At 29.7% G+C, this 25,181-nt stretch overlaps 2 protein-coding genes and 1 pseudogene across 4 annotated transcripts; 1 reads left to right on the forward strand and 2 right to left on the reverse strand.

Moving 5' to 3' along the window:
• The first annotated feature begins 3,369 nt into the window (after positions 1-3,369).
• On the forward strand, positions 3,370-7,368 carry LOC149883157 (uncharacterized; annotated as a pseudogene). Its single transcript, XR_016456621.1, has 3 exons — positions 3,370-3,723; positions 4,033-4,108; positions 4,275-7,368. The product of XR_016456621.1 is annotated as an uncharacterized LOC149883157 (transcript).
• LOC149883158 (uncharacterized) lies at positions 7,123-8,419 on the reverse strand. The gene has a single exon (XM_090101163.1). The coding sequence runs from the start codon at positions 8,317-8,319 to the stop codon at positions 7,123-7,125; it is 1,197 nt and encodes a 398-aa protein (XP_089957289.1). The 5' UTR covers positions 8,320-8,419.
• Positions 8,420-20,249: 11,830 nt separating this feature from the next.
• LOC149883159 (caspase-3-like) lies at positions 20,250-23,372 on the reverse strand. 2 transcript variants are annotated; one of them, XM_090101316.1, is made up of 4 exons: positions 23,075-23,372; positions 22,042-22,209; positions 21,097-21,834; positions 20,250-20,945 (listed from the first exon to the last, which is right to left on the reverse strand). In XM_090101316.1, the coding sequence occupies exons 1-4, from the start codon at positions 23,199-23,201 to the stop codon at positions 20,650-20,652; spliced, it is 1,329 nt and encodes a 442-aa protein (XP_089957442.1). In that variant the 5' UTR covers positions 23,202-23,372; the 3' UTR covers positions 20,250-20,649. The 2 variants fall into 2 exon arrangements, with proteins under 2 accessions (XP_089957442.1, XP_089957441.1); XM_090101315.1 differs by having other exon boundaries at positions 22,024-22,209.
• Between the last annotated feature and the right edge of the window lie 1,809 nt (positions 23,373-25,181).

Genomic DNA, 25,181 nt, shown 5'->3' on the forward strand with positions numbered 1-25,181 from the left:
TTTAAGATCTAACATATTTTATTTGACGATAGCAATAATACACTTGAATTAATTAATTTTGTAAGCTAAACAAACCAACTTGTTATTTTCACATTTAACCAAAACATGACTGACTGCTATATGTTATATAGTATACCTATATAATATAGATAACACAGTAACACTACTTTTTTTTTTTTTCTGTTGAAAATAGACAAACTTGAAAAACACCAAACAATGTTTCGAATAAGCCTCGTAAAACTGTAAAACGTTTTCTTAATCCAGCAGCATTTTAATTTCAAATTAAATTTGAATACATAAAATTGGTTTTGCGATCAGCTACACTTTGATCAATTCATGATGTGTATACGCTTACTAAGTTCAGACTTGAGATTAAAGTAGATGCAGACTGTTCTTATTTTAGCTGCTAAAATGATGTTCTAAAAATATTGTAAATTTTTCATTTGCATTAACATACCATATGCCATAACTATTTAAAATAATTACTTCTAAACAAAATCAAATGTGGCAAGTGAAACTTTGTGTTAAAACTTAAACAGATTTATATCTCAGGAATAGATGGAAAATAATGCAATTACTGTCTTCTTATTAACAACTTATTTCATGAGATCTGCCATTTGTAGTGAAATCACATTTTGACAAGGCGCATAATTTCATGCAATAAAAACTTTGAACGCCCGGAGAATGCAGATAGTTCAAAAATAAAGCTGGCGGAAAATGCAGATAGTCCAATTTTGTTTTACGCGGAGATTGCAGATATGCCAATTTTGTTTTTGGCGGAGATTGCAGATAGTCAGATTTTGCGCGGAGCCATCGATATGTTGCTTTTGTAAGCTAAAAGATCATTAGCTTGTTATTCTCAAAATGGCAATTAGGGTTTTTAGTAGAGGAAAGACTTACAAAGTTTTTCCGAGCGTAACGATTAAAGAATAAAATGACGTGCGTTCGTAAAATTAACCGAACGCAATGATTAACGGTATTAATAAAATTGTAATATTGAAATTCCGACGAGTAACTGATTCAATTAATTCGCAACTTCAAGTAATTTGCTCGAAAGGTTCGTCAAAACTATGACAGCCATCATTTATTTTATTGCAATCCTTTCCCGTTAAATTGTCATAAAATTTCGAAACTGAATATTCTTACGACTACAACTATCGAAGATTTTTCTACAAACCCATTCGTTACTAATGTGCGATTAAAGAATATTACACACATACATTAGAACAGTTTCACTTTTACTGAAGTTGTCATAAAAATATTTAGAATTTTAAACAATGCAAAAAATGTTAAACTTGTTTGCACATATATCTTCTAACAACAACCACAACTTGTCATTTGACTACCTTGGGTAAGCCGTATCTTCTAAGTTTTTTCCTAGCTGGTGTTCTGACATGCTCCTCTGTTGCTGAGTACTGAGATTGAAAGGTGTTTTGAGTAGCAATTGCTCCTTTTTTACTTTCATTATCTATCTCTTCCTCTGAATTCGAGACCTTGGTGTTTTCTTTCTCTTACGAGTCATCAATTGGAACCTGACCACCCTCGCTGACCTTACCAAACCATCGCCATATGGAGAATTTTGACATGTTAATGACAGCAGGACTGTAGAAACTTAGTTGAAAAAAATGTAGGTAAATTTCGTAACTGACGAATATTACGTTTACGAATCGTAAATAATGATTAAAACACAAATAACAAAAAATGAATTTCATTATTAATATCTCAATAACTTCAGTAAACCTAACGATACTAATAAAAATACCAGCAAAAATAAGATTTTAAAAACTCTTTTTTTAAAATGAAAACTGATCTAGTATGTGGAGCACAATTTTGTTAACAAATAAAATTATATAAAAAACACCTTTTGTAAAAAGACCCAAATCATTATTTACGAACTTCAACGCAAATTGTTAACGGAAGTTTCGTAACTGACAAAAAGATACAAATTATTACAATTGAATTTTCAATTAATTCCTTTAACTAGAATATAAACTTAAGCTACGAATCAAATAATGACCTTTATTACGAAAATACAATTAATTTAATCGATTTTCGGAAGATCAAAATTTTCCTCGTTCGCGATTAAACTGACGCTACTTCGGTTAATCACAATCGTAAGTCTCCTCAAGTTTTTAGTGGGATTTTTTAAAACTTTGACTTCAAATTAGAGCACTTTCTGTTGACTTTCAGGTCTATGTTTTTATATTCTTCTGAATCAGCATAAAATTTTATATCATAACTAATCATTAAAAAAAAAAAAAAAAAAAAAAAAAGGGGGGGGGGAGGGAGAAACTGCAGTAGCGCCCAATTCATTTGAGTTTAAATGTAAATTTTTTGATTAATTTTTACTTACCCATATGCATTTATTTAAAACATTAATTTTAGAAGTTACTGTTTAATAGGGAGAGATAACCCAACCCGATCACCCGCGGGTATCCGTAGACGGGTAATTTTAATAACTTTAGTTTCCCGATACCCAACCTTTAGGGTCGGTTATTACTCGATTTAAACTACCTTAATACTACCCGTAGAAGTACCCGAAAATCGGGTAATAAAATTACTCGATCATTGGACCGAAATTTTCGCTCGGGTATTTTCGTTCTTTTTTTTTTTTTTTATTGAGTTTTTTTAAATCTAACTTTATTTCAATTCTTTTAATATAAAATTTGTTTCTATTTATTAGTTCCACCTCCTCCATGTAAGTATTAATTTTTAATTTGCTAAAAAATGATACTCAAAAGGAATAGGTGGAAATAACACTCAATTCTCAACAAGTTTTTTTCATTGTGCTATCACCTCACCTCTTAAATATAAAAGTATGTAAAAATTTCTTTTTTTAAATTTATTTACTTTTTTATTTAATACGCTTCCCGCTCTTGTTACCCGATCATCGGAACTACCCGGGTAGTTCCAATGATACGGGTACCGGTATTTCGGAACTACTTGCTAGTCGGGAAATAAAATCGGAAATCTCGGGCATTTTCCATAACATTTCTTTAAAACATGTTTATGACTATTTATTATTAATAATTTATGACTATTTTTAATCCTTTCCGTAAAATTATATATATATATATATATATATATATATATATATATATATATATATATATATATATATATATATATATATATATATATATATATGAAGACTCCACGGGAAGAAACGACAGGGTCGCATTTTTTCATTTTGAGATAAATCATTATTAAACTTTTAAACCTTTATAAGTTTCGAAGTTTTAGGAAAATTTAGAAAAACTTTAAATATGCATCAAATCGTTTATTTGATTTGAATTCAAATACAAAATATGCTATCATGGTTAGTAAAGCCATAGTCATAGTATTTAAATAGTCTGGAAACGCGGGCCGTTTTCTCATAACACTTAAGTTCCTTTCAATACTAGTGCTCAGACTACTTTAGAGTGCATCAAATTGTAAACATAGTACTTAGCTGCTACTTAATTTCATTTACTCTGTGATAAATATTGAAAATGCCAGGAGCCAATTGCGCTATATTTGGTTGTTCAGTATCAAGAAATCATGTTGGATTGTCTATATTTCGTATTCCAACAAAAGATGACGAATATAGTGCAAACTGGAGACAGAAGTTAATAAGTGTAATTACACATGACAGAGTGATTGACAAAGGATTAAAAGCTCAAATCGAAAAAAGAAATCTTTATATTTGTGAACGTCATTACACAAAGGATCAACTTCTTCGTCGTGAGTAAATTGGAGTATTTTATATATTCAATATATCTGCTGCTTCAAGAAATTGGTTTGTATATGCCATATAATTATAATATATGGAAGCATTTCATTGACTGTATAATTAGATGGATGACTTCAGATATAATACGTTATCTTCAAAATATATTTATTTGAAATGTTAGCTAATAGAGCCTAATAAACTTTATATTTTATATAAAGTTTACTTAGCTGGATTAGTTGACAAATATTATATCAGTATTAACATTGTGTTGGTATCTATACTGGAAACAAGAAAATTCAGGTACATTTTTATAATTTTAGATGATTTAAAAACTACACTTATTCCTGGATCAATACCAAAAATAAATTTACCACAAAAAAGTTTTTCTATTTCAAGGTAAAATAAAATTATTTTGAAAAATAATAAAGAATATATATATATATATATATATATATATATATATATATATATATATATATATATATATATATGAAAATAGTTTTTTGTTTATACTGTTGTATAATTGCAAATAAACTACTTGAATTGATAATTTTATTTTAAGCACAACTTCTCGTAAATTGCAGAAATCATAGTTGATAAGAAATTCAATTTAAATACTCAACCAAACTCAATCCAGGAATGTTACAAATCAATGGAAGAATTTACTAAGCGTATAGTACATCTTAATCTTCCTTCTGTTTGGAATATAAATAATAATATTTCTCACGTTCATATTTTTGAAAAAGATGAAATTCATGCAGTTACAAAAACAGACATATTTATTGATGCTTCTTTAACATTTATACTTCGCATTTATGCCTGGCGTTTACCATCAACCCATGAAGTTTATAAAAGTTATGACAGTTCAATGAAAAATATCACTTTGTCAAACTTGATCAAAGTTATTTCAAGTTATAGTATTTGTCTAGGAGTCTCACTCGATGAAGCAAAAAAGTCTGCCATCAAACATTGTGTCCCTAAAATATATAATCAAACAGAATTTAACTTTCATGGTACTTATCAAACTGAGTATTTCAGATCAAGTACATGTTCAGTTTTGAGCAAACTGAAATGTTGTGATAACTGTATTATAAATGAAAAAACTTTAATTTCTAAGTCTTCCAAATCATCAAAAAGAAAGCAAAGTGTAGCGAAAAAGCCTGCTAAACTTAATGCACCAATATCATTGACTTCTCCAGATCGCCTAAAGTTAACAATTCAAAACTATAGAATTGAAAATAAGGAGTTGAAAGAAAAAATCATTGATTTACAAAATTCAATTTCAAAATCTGCCCTGACTATCAGTTCAAGTTTAAGTGATGATTTAATATCAATTATGTCAAATGCAGATCAAAACAAAATCTCACCTTTTATGAAGCTATTTTGGGAGGAGCAGCAAAAATATTTGAGGTTATCTCCAACTAATGTAAGATATCATCCTATAATAATTAGATACTGTCTTTCACTGGCATCAAAGTCTGCTGCAATGTATGATGATATACGTTACAATGAGAAATCAGGAACAGGTTTTCTTGTCCTTCCAAGTCGTCGTCGCTTACGTGATTATAAAAATTACATTAAACCTAAACGTGGATTCAATAAGGAAATAATTGATGAATTAAAAGAAAAAACCAAAGATTTTTCGGAGCAAGAAAAATTTATTGTCATTCTAATGGATGAAATGAAAATTCAGGAAAACTTAGTTTGGGACAAGCACACTGGGGAGATTGTGGGTTATGTTGATCTTGGTGATGCTGATGTTAACATAGCAACTTTGCCAAAAGTAGATGATTTTGCTACCTATGTTTTAGTATTTCTTGTTCGTAGTATTGTCAATCCTTTTAAATTTAGTTTAGCTAACTTTGCAACAACTGGAGCCACCGCTTGTCAAATTTTTCCATTGCTTTGGAAAGCAATTGGAATTTGTGAATTAAATTCCTTAAAAGTTATTGCTGTAACTTGTGATGGAGCTTCTGCAAATCGCAAGTTGTTTAAAATGCATTTTACCATGACACGTAATGATGATATGAATCCGCATGTTGATGTCACATATAGAACCCTTAACTATTTTAGTTCAGAAAAACGATTTATTTATTTTATATCTGACCCACCACATTTAATTAAGACAGTTCGTAACTGTTTATCTAACTCAAAAAATGCAGAAGGAACAAGATATATGTGGAATGGTGGTATGTTCATATTGTGGAATCATATTGCTGATATATTTTATGAGGACAGAGAATGTGGCTTACATATTTTGCCTAAACTCACTTTTGAACATATAAAATTGACGCCATATTCAATAATGAATGTTAAACTTGCTGCTCAAGTGCTAAGTTCTACTGTATCAAAAGTTTTATTACATTACGGACCACCTGAAGCTGAAGGCACTGCTAAGTTTTGTGCCTTAATGGATAGCTTCTTTGATATAATGAATATAAGAAGTTTAAATGGTCATAAATTTGATCTAAAACCAAATCTAGCTCCATTCTCATCATTAAATGATGATAGGTTTTTTTGGTTACAAAGTGTTTTTTTGCAATACTTTAAAGATTGGTTAAAATCTATTGAAGAGCATCCTGGAGATATTTCAAAAATTTCAAAATCAAAGATGTTCATTGCCCATCAAACATATGAAGGTTTGAAGATTACAGTTCATTCAATTATAGAATCTGTTCAGTTTTTACTGCAGCAAAATGTAAAATATGTTTTAACTGAACGCTTTTGTCAGGATCCAATTGAAAATTATTTTGGACGCCAACGATCACTTGGATCACGAAAAGATAATCCATCTGTTAATGACTTTGGTTACAATGATAACATGATAAGAAATCAGAAAGTATTTCTTCCTGTAACTGGAAATGTAATTAGCTATACAGATAATACGAGTGAGTATTAAATCGTGTTAAAAAAAAATTTAAACCAAGTAAAAACTGTATTAAACATAAGATAATATTTTTTGATGAGTTCAATTATTAATATTTTTCACTTAAAATTTAACATATATAGATTTCGACTTATTTTCTTTTTTAAAAATGTAGTACACTATTTTTAAAATATTTTTTGGTATAAATGTATTGGTCAAAAATAATCAATTTTAAAGATCTGTCTATATCAAAATTTATCTTACAATTTAAAAAAATGGTAACACTATAAAGTATTAGATGTGTTATTGTTAATTTAAAATTGAAAAAACAATTATATTAATTTTGTTATTGATATTGTATATATCAAAGTTGATTTATACAATATCAATATGAAATATATCATAAACTTATACATCATAAAAGTAAGTCATTAAGTATTCATTTTACTACTTCAGGAGTAGTTAGTAATATGCTATTAATATTTTTAAAAGATATGTGGCTATGAAAATAGCCGTTTTCATAAGTCCAAGTCATGCCAAGTCTTTAATGTCCTTGTTCCAAAGTTGAGACTTTTTTTTTAATTGCTTTTCTTAATGCATTTGATTTTGTTTGACTTTTAGAAATCTTGAAAGCTTGCAACTTATCTTTCACATAGGAAAATGTACGAACACGTATATACAGAGTTAGAAGATCTTCTAATAAATTAAGTGCTATTTCTTTTTGAACTTTATCAGTTGAACTATGTATAATTTTTGAAAAGTTAACAAGCACAAAAGAGTCTTTAATTAACGTATCAACTATTTCTTTGCAATTGATAGTATGAGATGACTTTTTTGCCATAGAAATAAAATGGTACTCTGCAGTAGTAAAGATACAAATAACCTCTTTACTTACTTTCCATAAACCACCCCTATCATGCAAATTAACATGTTTATGCTCTGGCAAAGAAATTGTTTCTCCTGTACATTTACCAGCAAGCAAAAATGATAAACACTGTTTATGATACAAACTAGACATGTTAGAACTAAATCTAATTCTACGATAAAAGGTACCAAAAACATAACCACTAAGATAAGCGATAATAGATTTTTCTTTTTCAGTAAACTGATAAGATTCATGTTTAAATGTTAAAACATCATTATTAAAGGAGGCGCCAGTCAGATGAGCCAAGACAAGATAAGCAACTTCAAAACTTAAAAGAAGAGTGCAGTTTTGGCTAAGATTTTTAAAAGGACTTGGTGCTTCAGAAAATTTTTTGTAGAAAGCTGGGTAAAAATTTTCAGCATTTCCATCAAATGATTCAATAATACTTTTTATTAAAGAATAAGCTGTATTGACCTCTATACATGTCAATTTAAAATTTTTAAATTCAGTTCTTATTTTAGTAGGGTAGCATTCATCTATGGCAAGCTTTTCTGCACTCTGAATCAAGTAATTTTGAAAGCAATTAGAATGAAGAATAAGCTCTGCTATTTTTTTCTCTTTACTAAACTGTTTATCAATAAGCTTGTCCTTGTGCTTGGCATTGAGGTGACGAGTTAAACCACCTTGTGATAAACATCTTTTTTCGCAATATAAACACAAAAATACACGCTCTTCATTTGCGTTAGGAATATTTCCAACAGCTAACTCAACAGTTGAACTAAAATTAGGATCAGTCTCCAACAAATCTTCATCAATAGCAGCTAAAACAGCATCAAATTCATCTAAATTATTAGAAACTGCGGCAGAAAAAGTCATTTTAAAATTATTTGATGCACTCTCAGTCCGGTCACCCTTAAATGTTCAAGTTATTGAACGAAATCCATAGAAGACGACCCGCGTTTCCAGACTATTTAAATACTATGACTATGGTAAAGCTAAAAAGTGTAAAAAGTAGAAACTTTCAAAATGTGACCCTGCCGTTTCTTCCCGCGGAGCCTTCATATATATACACAGTATGCGACAAAAGTGTTTACATGTTTTTGAAAAATATTCTTTTTTAAAATAAATGATTGAAATACATGTTTATATATCAATATATATATACCAAAATAAAGGTAATTCATTGTAGTTTCATGTTTTGAGCCTGAATTTAAATGAATGAGAAGTGTTTATAGCAAATTATTTATTGAAACAAAATGTCAGATGTAAACAGTTTTGTCGCGATTTATGCTATTATTAATTTTAATGCGAAATTAATACTTTGTGGCTATATTTTTAATTTGTTTAAATAAAACATATCTCAATTAGTAATAAACGGTTTATTTAAACTTAAAATTCGTAATGTAAACAACAGAAAAATTATAATTGAAAGAATGAAGAAAGTGTCGAAAGAAATTGAAAATTTAGCTGTTCAGAAGCTTAAATCAGGATTGTCTCTTCGTGAGACAGGACGAGAACTTAATATATCTTATTGTTTAGTCTATAAAATTAAGAAGCGAAACGATATAGAAGAGAAATGCAACAAAAATGGACGCAAGAAAATTTTCACTACTCGAGATCAGAGAACAATTTCTAGATTAATCATGACAAATAAAGCAAAATCAGCACACGATGTAAAGAAACAATTAAATAATGCTCAAGGTACAGTGGTAAGTACTCGAACAGTGCAGAGAGAACTCAAGAGAATTGGATTCAAGGCAAAAAAGAAGATCAAGAAACCACTACTAACACCGAAACATCGTAAACAACGATTGGAATTTGCAAAGAAGTATGAAAACTGGACTTTTGCTGAGTGGAGTAAGGTGATTTGGACAGACGAAAGCAAGATTAACTTGATTGGCTCTGATGGCATTCGATATGTATGGAAAAAAGCTGGAGAAGGAATTTCTAATCGTGACTTTATTCTAACAGTAAAATATGGCGGCGGAAAGTTGTTGTTTTGGGGATGTTTCTCTTCGTCTGGTGTTGGTAAAATCGTAAAAATTGATGGAATAATGGACGCGAAACATTATATTGACATTTTAAACAATGGCTATTTGCCTAGTTTACGAGGATGGCGAAAGCAAATTCGTTCGACACTTTTTATGCTAGACAATGATTCAAAGCACAAGGCAAAAATTACATTAGAATTCCTAAATTCGAAGAAATTTAAGATTCTAGAGTGGCCTGCGCAAAGTCCCGATCTTAACCCGATCGAGAATCTTTGGTCTATTGTGAAGAATCGAGTTTATAATTATGAAACAAGAGCAGCCAGTCGACAAGAATTATGGGAACGAGTTGAGTATGTTTGGAGTTCGATAACTGTTGAAGAATGCAAGAAGTTGATTGGTAGCATGCCTGCGAGAATTGCAGCAGTCATTAGAAGTCGTGGAGGCTACACAAAGTATTAATTTCGCATTAAAGTTAATAATAGCATAAATCGCGACAAAACTGTTTACATCTGACATTTTGTTTCAATAAATAATTTGCTATAAACACTTCTCATTCATTTAAATTCAGGCTCAAAACATGAAACTACAATGAATTACCTTTATTTTGGTATATATATATTGATATATAAACATGTATTTCAATCATTTATTTTAAAAAAGAATATTTTTCAAAAACATGTAAACACTTTTGTCGCATACTGTATATATATATATATATATATATATATATATATATATATATATATATATATATATATATATATATATATATATACTGTTTTTATATTTTTATTTATTTATACTTATTTTAAGGGTTTTTATTTATTTATGACTATTTTATAAAATAAAGAGAAGCCCTTAGTAATTTTAAGGCCTTCTCTTTACTATCTTCTTATTTCATTTATATACTTGTTTTTTTTACTAGTCAATTAGTTAAGTCGAGTAGCATGTTTTAATATACTACCTTATTTTAATACGCGATCATCGGAACTACTCGAAATACGGAACTACCCGCTGTCGGGAAAATTTTTTAAAAATTCGAGTAATATGTATTTTTTTCTTTTCTTTTTGCATACTTTCTTCTTTTCTTTTCAAATGACTGAACCATCAAAATAATGGGAACTTTTCACTTAGGCCAAACGACAAAGCCACCTGCAAGGAGTGTCATAAAAAATTTACAGGAAAGCACAAGTGTTTGTACAAGTGTTTTGCGCAAACAACTCAAAGGAAAACATGCAGATCTGTTCACAGAATTGGAAAGAAAAGATTGAGATAGAATGAGGGCTAATGACTCTTATGAGGTTGATTCTGATGATTCTGAATCGCAATCACTAATTGGATCATCCGAACCACAACAACCACCCACCAAAAAGCCTAGAGAAGAACCGGAAAAGAGGATTCATTCATATATTCAAAAGTGCTACCTTGGGCCAATACAATAAAATTTCAGCACATACACTGAGTTGCAGAGCCATTCCAAAAATCTATAAGTTTATGAAAAAAATAATTATGAATTCCAAAACATGAGGTAAATCACCATTGTTACAGACGGCGCTGCAAATATTCAAAAGGGGTCAAAAATAAATAGTGACATTGATACCAACATGTGGTGCGTCGACCACAAGATCCACTTGGTTGTCAAGGGTTCACTAGCTGCAAAAGACCAGGAAAAGAAAATGTACATATGTCCACAATGGAATCAACTTCACAAAAAGATGACGGGTTTGGTAAACTATTTTCACAACTCAGAGAAGAGGACAATTGATCTTGGCAACAAAGCAAAGGCCCTTAAAATGACACCAACTACGTTGGTACAGAACTGTTCGACGTGCTGCAATTCAGACTTAGCCCAGCTGGAATCAATAATTGCGCTTCTTCCAGCCATGGCGCGAATAGTTGGACCTGATAGTGACACATCTGGCTCAGAATTGAAAATATTGATGCCACACCAGTTTGAGATTAGCAAAGTCAAAATAATCATTAGAATTTTGAAGTTATTTGAAGCATTTTCAAACTCAGTTTCTGCCGACAAGACAGTGACCATCCACAAGGTTTTACCCATGCTTGTTACAATAAAGTAAGGGTTTGATACAACTCAAAAATCGATGAAGGATCCCTTAATCAAACAAGTTACAAATTACTTTTTGCTAGAGATCGATAAAAGATTCCCACAATGTGGAATTGTACAGATGGAGTACACTGTGGCCCATTTCTTGGATCCTCAAGCAAAAGGAGCAATGACAATAAAACTGGACTTTTGACCTTGCGAGGAACACCCTTGTGAACACACTGAAGGACTTTGTTGACAGAGACCCCACACTGCAACCCACACCACTTGAAATTTCATCCCAAAACATAGAGGACGCGGACTTTTTGGATGCCGACAATTTGATGGCTTCATTGTTAAACAACCACCACACACGAAGGTATGGAGAAACATATACACAAAGGAGGGAAATCAGTTGCAAAAGAAATTGTAATTTAGGAGGTAGACAAACACCTTGGTGATATAGCTAGTGTTCATGAAAGAGAACAGTAAATTACTGGATGAAATTTCAGATTTAAAGGGGCCAGGCTACTTTTGATTTTGCTAATCCTGAAATTTGAACTCCTTCTGTGCAAATGTTCATGTTTTAATTTTTTTTGTTATTTGCAATTGAATGTCATAAATGAATTGAGTTGAATTGTTATGGGTATTTTTACTTCTTCAGGTATTTCTACGGGTATTCTACGAGTATCACGTATTGGGTATTAAAAACAATCGGGTATTATTCGATTTAAAAAAAACGGGTATTTTATAACTTTCGGGTAATTACCCGAGATCTTAAATTCGGGTAATACCCGAAATAACTACCCGGATCTGAGTTCGGATCTCGGGTCCCTACTTGAATTTCTTATGATCAGGTTTTCCTACTACATAATACTTTTTGAAAGTTTGATAGGAATTTAATTAAAATTGGTTTATTAATCGTGAATTATTTTTTAAATGTACACAAATGCAAATAAATGGAAACTTAAAATTTAGATTGGTATTAATTGCGGAAGTTTTTGTAGAATTATTCTGATATTTTCACAGGAACAGTTTGGGAGAAATAAAATTAACTCATTTACATTTCAAGTACAGAACTTTGTAAGACATAAAGGGTTCACCCAGCTGTATCACCTAGATAGCTCATGCTAAAAAACTGTTAAATGCTTTAAATTAAAATGATGTTAAAGAAATGACACAGTTCATGCTAAAATTCTATCTCAAAAATCAAATCAAAACAACCTTACAAACAAAATAAAATGTAAGCAAGGTGTTAATAACTACTTTAAAAAAAAGTTCAAAATCAGAAGAAATCACATTCCCAGCTAACACAAAACGTTCAAGTAGGTTTGAAGAACGTTAGAAACGTTCTTAGAACGTTCTAAGAACGTGCCCGACCATTTCTAAAGTTCTACGAACGTTTCATGAACGTTTTGTGTTAGCTGGGATTATTATGAATAAGAATGCTACCTTTTTGTGTTTTTAAGCTAGAGTGTTTTATTTAACTATATGGTTCAACTATGTTAATTAAAGATGCTTAAGAAATGCACATCACTATTGTTAAAAATATATAGAGTTATCTTTTTTGTGTTTTTAAGATAGAGTGGGCCTCCACAAAATATATGCCCAGAGCCTCCACATGTCTAAATACGGCCCTGCCTAAAATACAGCTCTAATAAATAATATAATTTGCAAAATTAACTACTATATGTAAAAATCTAATTGCCACCTTTATTGAAACTATTAACTGACCATAAATTTTAAAGTTTATACAAATAGTACAGATGAAGCACACCTATTTGTCTTTCAACTAAAAATCAAACAAACAAAAAACCAGTAGAAGTAATAAATAAAATTATCTTCCATTCACATTCATGATAATAAATGCTTAACCAATAAAATTTGAAAGACAATTATTATTCTCTTGTATTCACTTTCAAAAATGATTACAATAAAAAACACACACCTTTTTAACAGTCTAACACAGCAACAAAAGGAAACATCTATAATTTACCATTCTCAATACACTTCAGGTAATAGTTTATCATTATATCTCCGTAGAATTAAACTCGGATCAATACCATAAAGCTGTTGCATTTGCAATTACAAAAAGATCACAATTATTTCATTTGCTGTGTTTGATTATTCATTACTTCCGCAGTTGAAAAGTTGCTTGTTTGGCAATTCAAAGAGGGATTTGTATGTGTGCACTTATGGAACATCATCTTTATTTAAGGTATTAAATCGAATTATAGTACTGAACACACTTTAAGTGTGAGCCGACATCGGAGGGCTTTACAAAGACTTTCTTCGTTATACAGAAATGGCGAGTTACGTAACTTAATCTAATATGATGCTGGGTACCATATCAATAATATTTGTTGCTTTTATATTTTTATGCTACCAGCGCAACTTGTTAAAAAATTATTCAATTTTTTAACAAGGTGCCTTGATTTTCTAACAATAATGTTTTGTACAAAAAAAGATAACTTCCTGAATGAATATAACCACATGAATTAAAAAAACTAAGAATACGTGAGTTTTGAAACCCACATCTCTTAGAAAATCGAAATGAAAGCAAATTATGTGCTAATCAATCATGGTATCGTCTAGCCAGCCAGGTATCATCTAGCCAGCCAGATGGGATTGTTTAAATATCAAAGGACTCATCTTAAGATAGCTTTAAATAAAAATTGCTGGTAACTGAAACTACACGGTAAACTTTAGTAAACTCTGATCTTCTACATCCACTTTTTTTAATGGTTCTTTTAAAATCAGATTCAATACTTTGAAAAACTAAATTTTGTTACTATTATGATTTCAAGAATAAGAGGAGGAATTTCTCACTTCACTTATTTTTATTTTCATTCTCTCTAAATCATGTCTTAATGTGTTATTTAACCTAACTTTAATGCTGTGGAAAAATAAGTGGTACTATCTTCACAGGGTTCTTCATTTACATGTATAGGTTCAGTAATTTGCTGCTGTTGTTTTGATCAAAGTTGAACTGACTTTATTTCCGCATATCTTGTGCACACTTTCTAATTAATTATTTTCATAATGCTTCCGGACAAGTGACTTCACAGATAACTCAGAAATCAAGTTCTTATTTCAAATTTAGAGTTAAATAAGAATTCAAATTAGAAAAAATTTTTCTTTGATGACTGTGAATTCACTGATTAAAAATTCACCTTAGAAAAAAAGTAAGGCATCATTTTTTTATTAAAAAAAAGCATCATTTCATTTATAATGAAAGAAATTTGATATTTGGAGAAACCTGATTGTTTTGAAAAATGATTTATAAGTAAAGAAGCTAAAAATTGTTTTTTTTTTTTTTAATTTTAACCAAATGGCATCAAAAGAATTTTACAGATAACCTCATCAAAAAAATTATAAAATTTCAATCTTTGAAACAAATTTGTTCTTAAAAATAGCTCACGAAATTAAAAAAGTTAATGTTCTTTGAAAACAAATTGAAACCTTTTTTGCCAAAGTTGTGAAATTCGTAAAAGTAAGTAAAAATCCTTAGAAAACAGGTAATTAATAATCTAAAAGATTAAGGTAACGTTGCCATGGTGTAAGCGTAGAGTGAGTCCTTCAGCGATTCCGATCCACAGAAAAAGTATTCGAAAAAATTGTGCTTTTTTTTTATCTGATATATTTTCGTTTGACTTTTTGAAAAGTTTTGTCAAAGCAAAAGATAATTGTAACGCTATCTTGCTCAAGACTTAAGTGAAGGTAGCTACGTGAACACAAAAACCTGTTTTCTAAATAAAAATTTTTTAAGCTCATAATTAGTCGTTTTTGAGATCTCTCTGCATAAATTGAATCGTTAAATTTGATCTGTTGGTTTTAGCAAGGGTTACCTGGTAGTAACTTAGTAATTAACCTTTTATTTAAAGTCTGTCTTGATGGATATTTTCTATGAGCCATATAAAGTTCTTGTGTAATCTTTTTTTGGTGAGTCTTAAAAATTTTTCTTGAATAAATCTTAAGAAATACTCAACCCGACCTCGAATTTTTAAACTCGAAAAACCCGACCTCGCCAAATTTGACGAACTCACACTTGCTTAATTACAATTCTTTTTTTAGCACTTCTTTTACATTTGTTCGGGTTAAACTATCCTCTTTCATACATAGTTTTGAAGAAAGTTGATTTTTGGTGTAAAATTTAAAAAAATTATAGTTGAAGCTCACTGGATTATCTTGCTAAATGTTTGGGTAAAAACCCAGTTCTTAAATAACCATAGCAATTTAGGTCAAAGCAAACAATTTTTTTTTAAGTCAACACAAAGTTTTTTAAAATAAAAAAATTTCAGCAACAATCATTTCATTAGTACTAAATTCATTTAAAAACACAAGCCAGCAATCTTCGTGCGTAAATAAAAATAATGTATAAGATGACTAAGTCAGTAACAATAGCAGGGAACAATATGGCTTTTAAGTATTTATTGTTGTTTTTTAAAATACCCCATCGTTCTAAATGTTTTTTATAGATGTCATTAGTTCTATGGTGTATATAAGGCGATCAGATATAAAAACAAAGTAATGTTCTAAAATTGCCACCCCAAAAAATATTTTTTATAGATGTAAATATTTCTAGTCATAATTCATATTATTATATCATTGTAATTAGCTTAAATAATTATCATAATTTTCTGAGATTTTCCTCAAAGCACGGCCGTTAAAGGCATTGCTCTGCACCTCTTTAGAAATGTTCAGGGTTTGATAAAACATTGTCTACTTCTATTTCATCCGTTACATTTCTCTAAATACTTACAAATGAAAAACGGCTCCTTCCATTTGGTGTAACACTAAATGGAAGGAGCTGTTTGTCTATCACTAAGTGGTCATTGGTAACCTTTTGTATAAATGGATGATTAATAACATTGGAAAAATGTTTAGCGTTACATTTCTTTGATTCCTGATTGAGAGAGGTTTTTATATCGGTGCATTAAAGAACTAAGAGTAATGAGACTCTTCTTTCAATAATTCCTTCCTTTTCCATTCACAAGTATGTTTCGTTTAATCTAAGCTAAGATTATTGATTAATTTATTGATAACAAATCAATCTTCGAAACGTGTCCGCGTTTTAGTTGGGCAAATAAAAAAAAAAACCATTTGGTAGAGCGTTTTCAAGTTAAAAATATCCCACGTGCAACAATTTATTGGATCATCAAACGCTTTCAGGAAAGATCTACCATGTGAAAATAAGACACGAAAAGGTCGCTTTAGTTAATTGGACAAACAACAACAAAAAAGTTGAGAAACTTTACGAAAAACACTGCTGGCGTCAGTCAAAGAAAACTTGCTTCAAAGTTCAGTGTCTTACGATATTGTATTCGCCGAAATTTTTAAAAAGCTGGGTTTAATATATAGTAAAAGAGAACGCTCGCCAAAGTACAGTCAACAGCAATTCGAACAAAAGCCTAGCAAGTGTTGAAAACTGCATAGAAGTTTGGGGGAGGAAGAAATTTCGTCGTGATTGACGACGAAAAATATTTTAGATTTTTAGATAAAAACATGCCCGGGAAAACCACCATGCCCGGTTTTAATCATTCAACAAATAAACTGCTCACCAGATGTATGATTTAAATGTAACATGAGGGCGGTCTTTTTATATATATATATATATATATATATACATATATACAATTTACTTGTTTCGTTGAAGAGTGTTTGTGTGTTCTCTATTAGCGTGAGTGGTAGAGAGTTTACAGAGGTTTAGGGAGGTATGAGTTTTAGTGTTAAATGGAGGGATTGTGGGGGTTAGGGTTGAGGTTGTAGGTCTGAGGACTATTTCGTTAGGAAAGGGCTCGGGCTAACTGAGGACAAACAACATAATTTTAAATGATTAAGGTTGTGTTGTTCGTTCTCAGTAAATTCTTTAACAATAATTCTTAATATATAGTTAATATTAATGTGTAATGATGGTTTTCACTCTTTTATTCATTACGTTAATAAAATTGCAAATGATATTTTCTCACTCTCCTTGTAGTGCCTGATACTGTTTTTATTTCAATCTTCTTCTTTAAACGAAAAGCTTTTATTATAGCGTAATTTCCGCTTACTTTTCTTTTACCAATATTTTCCTTATTTCTGTTTAACTCTTTACTTCTTCTGTTTTATCAAAAATCTCTTTTTTTTTTTCTTTTTCGTTCACCTATAAAATTTCTTGTTTATCCAAAAATTCATCAATCACAAAAAAACTCTCTCTAATGCTGATTCCCAAAAATTCCAATCTCCTAAAAACTATCCTAATTTAATTTTTTTTTTTGAGCTTTTACAGTTCTCCATTATTTTTTGTGTTTGTTGCTATACCTACTTATCATTTATTTACTTAAAAAGTAAATAAGTCTTTGCATGTACGTCTTCTCTTAATCGCTGTTTTATCTTTTTCCTTCATTATACGGTTTATTGTCTTATCGTTTATTTGCATGACAGGAGTGAATAAATCTCTGTGTGTACGTCTTTTCCTAATAGTTGTTTTTAACTTAATTCTTCGTCCTCAAAGTAAGGAGAAGTTTGCATCAAAGGTCCTTGAACGGTTGGTGTTATCTAGTAAAAGTGCTTCCGCGCCATACATAGGGAAGACCAAAAATCCGGCGATCAGTGCAGGTGGAAGATGTGTATCGTCAAAATTGCTAAGACTCACCAACAAACATCATTTACAAGACAAATATATATTTTTACCTGACCTGGCCATGTCCCATTAAGCAAAAACAAAAACAGATTGGCTCCATGAGTATAATTTATCTTTTGAGCCGAAGCATATGAACCCTCCGAATGTACCGAAAGCCAGGCCAATTGAGGTCTTTTGGTCCATTTTGGGTGATGTGGTATATTAAAATAGTTGGGAGGCAACGAATGCAAAATCGCTCACAAACAGGATCAAACAATTAAAAAGAATGGATATGAAAGTTGTCCAGGCTATGATGGAAGGGGTATGCAATAATTTAAGATTAATTGAAGAACAGGTAATAAAAATATGATTAAAAAAAATCTATCTTCAAAAGTAAAAAAATTACTCTGCCCTAATCAATTTGGCAAGAAACAATTCATTCTCAATTTAATGCCTGCTTCCTCGTAAGAAGTTCAAAGAAGATTTTACTATGGTAATTTCTGAATGTTCCTTTAAAAACCATAAGTTTCATAAGCTTTTTAGTGCTTGAGTTTGTAATCATACTTGACTTGCTACGATTATATAACACCTTATTTCTTTCATTTACACAAAGTAAGTATTGTAGTAAATATGTTTTTCTATAAAAGTGCAATAATGTTTTGTAAAATCTAAATGATGTTCTGCAAAGTAATACAAGTTAAAGTTTAGTGAAAGAAAAGTTAAAGGAATTTTTAGGTCTTCTCTTTGAATTCTTCAAAAGATCAGAAACCTTTTTTTATGAGATGCTTCAAAATGCTTGAAATAGCTTGACCAATAAAGTAAAGTAACTTAATTAATGCAAAATAAGCTTTTTGGTTTGCTCGGAAACCTGAAATAAAAGAAAAAGAGTTTCTTGCAAAATTTGTGAAAACACAAATCATTATAGGGTTCCACAACTTAAATGTGGTATCACCGAGTCAAAAAACACGAAGTCAAAATAGGAAACAGGAAAAGTTGCTAACAAAAGCTGCAACAGAATCAAAAAACCTAAGGTTTCAATTTTTTTTTAAACAAAACGACTTGTAGAAGTGATTTCAAGATTTACAGCACTGTGATAGGTTTTGTTTCAATGCTATTGTAAACAGCTCTTTCATTATATCTGCGATGTCTGAGATTCAACAACGAGATTCAACTCTTTGTATCGCAATGAAGAGTGCAATTTGGAGACGTTCTGAAAGAGAAAGCAAAGCAATCTTGTAAGCTTTAAGAGATATGTTTCCAATTCAGAATGCTTGTCCGATATTGAAGAACATGAAGTTTCCAATGGGCTTCGAATTGTGCTTTTCAAAGGACTAACAAAAACATCCTGTCTTGGCTATTCCCAACGAATCTAGATGACTTTTAAAATTAATTCAAGAAGTGTGTGGGTTAGAAAAACTTTCACTTAAAGACGAACTGGAGAAAGTAACGCAACACTCGACTAGGGAATAGGGCTGCAATTCAAACGGCGTATTCAACGTCATTTCAAAAGAAATGTCTATTTTAAAAGTGACTGTAATGAGAACTGCAAGTCTTGAACATTTGTTCAGTGGATTGGTGGCCATTCCTCCAACAAGTGTCGAGTGAGTCTTCTCTGCTCCTGGGTGACGACTTACGTGATGCACTTTGGTTAAAAAGAAAATTCTCTAACTGAACTTATTGTGTTTTATTTTCTTATTACATTTTATTGGATATTGTTTGTGAGCTTTTATGCTTTTTTATTTTTATCGACTTTATTGATATTTATCAGTAAATTTAAAAGCCGGTAAAAGCTCAACTCCAGTTGCTATTGGTGAAATTAAGTTTACCACATAAAGATTGAACTAAAGATTAGTTCACTAAAACCCATTTAATTTTGTACAGCTGCTAAATATTTACAGCCGTTAAACAGAACGATTCCTAATTTATAATAAATTTTTATTGATTGTTAAATAATTTGTTTTATTAACTATTTAACACTTTATTCTTTTTCCTATAAAAAATTACTTTAAAATGTACAAATTTATTTATGCCTGCTCAATTTATGAATGTTGTAATAACAGAGTATATAAAGGATAATACATACAAAAGTTACAAGGTGTAGTAAAAAGCACGAACTGCTGAGTCTGCTAACTTAGGAAAAATCTAATAAAAAATTAATAAAAAATTTTTAGTAAAAGTTTATAATTAACAAAATCTCCTACTATTTTTATTACAACAAAAAAAATCTTACAAAAATTTTACAATTATCAAATCTTACATTATTTTTTTGTTTCCAACTAAGTTTAAAAATACTGTATTACAGAATAATGCTATTAATTATTATGTTTGCAATTAATTTAATTGTAATTATGTTACAATTATAATTACAAAATTTAAAAAAAAAAAAAAAATTTCTGAAATTAAAAATTTGTTGAAATATTTCTTTTAATCCAGATTAAAGCTTGATAATAAAGAAAACTAAACTTTGAAATATTATTTAAAGCAGAGAAGTAAAATATTGATAAAAATCGTTACGCTATAACTGTAGAAGCTTTTACATTTAAAAAACATTTTAAAAAACTTTATCACTTGTTTTTTTCATTTAATGATGCATTCCTGAAAGCTTCTTCAATGTACGATCCCTTAGGTTTGAAATGTAAAGGCATCCTCAAAGTATTGTAGCGAGTAGATGACATTTGCTTCGCAATCGACACTTGATCTAAACTTTGATTGTAAGTTTTGTGTATTTTTTCAGCCATTATATGATTGAGCTTGAGGAACATATTTGACAACGACATACTTGGAGCATGTTCTCTTAAAACATGGCAGAGAGTTTGAATGTACCACGAACCATCAATATTATGGCGAAAAGCAAGTTTGCCTGAAGAAAAGTCTTTTTGCAACAAAACAATGGTTTACACTAAAAAACTTAAATTAAATACATAAAAATCCTATAAGTTTTTTTTCAAAACAAAATTGTTTCAAACTTTTTCAGTTAACAAAAAAAAAAAAAAAAAATGATAATAACTTACTTGGAGTTGTAGCTACAGAAAAGCAGAAGTCAGCATCTTCAGCTAAACTTATGCCATTTTCAGCTTTAAAATTACTAACTGGTGCATCCTTACATAGCAAAGCTTCTTTCTCCTCTTCATCACCCTGACACGCTTGAATGAAAAAAAGCTTTGGTTTCCCAAGTAGCCATTGTGCTGAGTTTCCATTTAAAACTTTTTGCATCTCATCAAATGTAACTTTTTTCCCATCACTTCCATACACCCCATCATAGAAGCCATGTGACAAAATACAACACACAAAACAATCAATAGACATTTGTGTGTTGCATGTAATTATTTCTAATATATCTTTAGCTTTAACATCATCAAATATAGAAACTTCAAAATTTAACCAAGAAAAAGTATTTTTTAGATCAATAGCATCTTTTAATGTACCATCCCGAGACTTCAATAACGTACCATCTTGAGATTTAACCTCCTCATAAAAATAATTATTAATAATAAAACAAACTCCTGATGGATCTTTACTCATACTGTAGCAGTCACTAAGATTGCCACTCGAAGATAAATTTATTTTAGGACTTGGCATCTCATTTACATCGTTAGTTTCAACAGGGAAGCTCTTAGAAACAATTCCTGGTGGGATTCTCTGTTTACTTTTAATATCAGCTGGTGTCAATTTATAAACAGTTGAGGTTGGATTTCTAGAAGGATGGGATTTTGATTTGTAAGTATTTGTTAACTCCTCATTCTCTCCATCTGCATAAAGTGAATATGTTTTACAAGTATAACAATAATTTCAATTATAATAACTTATAACATATTCCTAAAGACAAAGACAAGCAATAAGTGCTTAAGCCAAATATTCTAACAAATAAACAAATAAAAATTTACTAACCAACATTCTGCTAATGCAAGCATGAACTTACACAAATTACTTAAACCTACATAAATTATTAGATCTACCCATTTTATCATCATTCTCAAATGAAGCCACTCTTTTAGCAAGATCTTTTCTCCCAATGCATTCTAGTGCCTTGAGAAGATAGCTTAAATTGTTTCTGCTTATTAATTGATTTCGCTCAAGTTCATCAAAATAATAATGGCCATTACGAATTTTTTCAATAATTCCAGCTATAATGGAAGAAAAAACACTTTAAAATGTACTTAAATTATAAATGAAAACTAATATCCATTTATGAAAATCTTCTAGAATAATAAGAAAAAAACCATCAATTAGCTTTGAAAATTTTTTTCTAGGAAAGATGAAAAGTTATGCTTAAGTTAAAAAAGAAACTCAATGCAAATACCATATTGTAATTATGTCTAGGTGTGGCTTAGTCAGAAACTTAAAGTCTGGCTTAGTCAGAAACTTACGTTAAGTTAAATTCATGTGTTTGGAGTATCAATAATCAAAAGGAAAGTATTAAGTTAAAATGTGCATTCATATCAACGAGCTCACGAATATCTCAACAACTAATTTTAGCTGCATCTAAAAGTAAAGCACTTTTTATTTATTTATTTTTTTTTTTTTTTGTAAAAAAAAGTTTTTTTTTTTTTTAAATAAACTAGTCACATTAAAATGAATATTGAAAAAAATTGCAAAGAAATCTTTGAAAAGTCAACAAAAATATGAAACCAATTATGTTATGAATAAATTAACAGAAGAAATGCTCTTTCTGTGTAATATGCAAAGAAATATAATTTAAAGTTCTCTTAGATATGTCATAAGTGTTATTGATATCTTTTAGATGTCATGAGTGTTACTTAATAAAATTTAGGCAGAGAGAATGTTCTTTGCAAAATCAAGCTATTCTAAATTGAATTTTTATTTTTATTCAAAATATGAAGCTTAAATATAAACCCAATGGTATAAATATCTTTTTAGAGATATTTCTATAGCAATAAAAAGTATGTATGACTACTTTAAAAATTAATTACTACTCTTGTTATTGAAAAATGATACCGAAGTAAAAAAAAAGAGAAACGATTCTCTTACCAGCTAATGAGTCTTTTAAAAGGAATTTCAATGCAGTCAAATTTTTTTTGGTCAATTCATCTGCTAAATTTGATAGAAACTCCCTATATTTAGAACTAATACTATTATCAAACTGGTTGCCAGCCATACTTGAATTTTGTGGAGAATTTGTGATAGTAAACAATCACCAGTTAACTTTCACCATCACCACTATTTGTTTTGATACCATAGGAAATCTGTTACCACTAGATTCTAGTCATTCACACATCAAATTTTATCTTCTGATTACTTAGCTGGAAAATAATTATTTTAAATATTTAATTAACATTATAATGGAAGATATTTATAAGATACATAAAAACCTCCAAAGGAATAGGTATACAGTGGTGATCATAAAAATAACAGACTGCATATTTTTTTAAATTGCATTTTATAGTGTGCTTCTAAGTATTTAATTTTAATGACATTTTTTATAGCTTACAAGTCGGACTCAAATATGATAATAAAATCTTTTACTATCAAATTTGTTGTGGACGTGCTCAATGAGATAGCATATGCTAGTTGAGAACCATATCTATTATTGATTTTTTTCAATAAATTTTGTAATTGAGTACTGGAACAAGGCATTGTTAATATTATTTTTAATGTATATTTAATTTTTTTGTAATAACTGAACATGGGAAGAAACAAACATGGTTCTGTAGAAAAAAGAAATTTTAAATAGGTTAAGTTTGCATCAACTAGGGTTTTCTAGAAACTTGGTTGAAAACTGTCGTAAACATATTAAAAAATACAATACCACTGATAATAAAATTCAAAAGCCATCACCAAGAAACACTAAAACCAATATGGCTTGCCAAATTGTTAGGATGCCTAAAAAATATCCTTTTTTAGTTTCAAATGAAATAAAAACACAAATTGAAGAACAAAATCATGTAGTTGTGTCAGCCAAAACTGCTCAACATTAATTACAAGAAGGTGGCTTTCAAGTCTGTATGGCAAAGAAGAAACCCCTTGTTTCAAAATGAAATCAACTAAAGTAGTTGAGATTTTCAAAAATGTTCCTAAATAAAAAATGTTTATTTGGAAAAACCTTTTTATGGACTAATAAATTTAAGTTTAATAGCTTCCAATCTGATGGATAAGTATATGTAAGGCATCCTATAAAGCAAGAAACAACCCATTATATACTCTAAAGACGGTGAAGCTTGGTGGGGGTATTATAAAAGTTTGAGAAACTATGTCCTGGCATTGTATTAATCTGTTAGTCAAAGCTGATGGAAATTGGAATCACTACAGATACAAAGATATATTACAAAATGGGCACTACTGCAGTTTTAATATACTTTCTAAAATTTAATGTAAATATCCAAAATATTATTAAAGTGAAATTTATGATTAAAAGTAATATTTATGTGTAATTTATAATGCAGTTTGCTAGGAGGTTGATAGCATAACTGCATGGTAAGCATCAATGGTCTACCTACATTTTTGATAAATTTTCTATTTTTTATTTTTGTAGCAAAATACCAGATATGTATATGCTGCATGAACTATTAGCTGAGTGCTGTGAGTATACATAACTCAGGGGTTCCTTCTAGAATTATTTAATACATGAATGTAATTAATGGCTAACTATTTAATAAGAATATTAAATACAAAACGTAAATTTTTTTTTATTATATATTATTTTATATATTCTTTGTAACATTTCACCGTTTAATAATTGAAACAATTATTTTTGATTTGTAATTCAATATGACTGAAAATATTTAAGGGAATTTTTTGATAACATGCCATATGTATGTTATCAAAAAATGTATGATACATATAAGTTTATATCTTATATTGTATACTATTATATTTACTGTTTTATTTGGCTATATTATATATATATATATTATGGCTACAGTTAACAGAAATTAAATATCGCAATACCAAAAATTTTATCTTAAAAAGGAACTCAGCTGCCTACCATGCAGTTATATATTTTGAAACTTATATATTTATCAATATTTGAGCTTATAAAAAAACTTTTTAATCACCATTTTCTTAATTTTTATATAGTCGTTCATTAATTCCGCCGCCATCTGCAAAGGCCAAACCTGGTTTCAAAAAATTTCCCGTA

The sequence above is a fragment of the Hydra viridissima genome, unplaced genomic scaffold (assembly GCF_058129835.1).
Source record: "Hydra viridissima isolate aposymbiotic clone 2 unplaced genomic scaffold, HvirCarnegie_v1 scaffold_10, whole genome shotgun sequence".
Classification (NCBI taxonomy): Eukaryota; Metazoa; Cnidaria; class Hydrozoa; order Anthoathecata; family Hydridae; genus Hydra; species Hydra viridissima.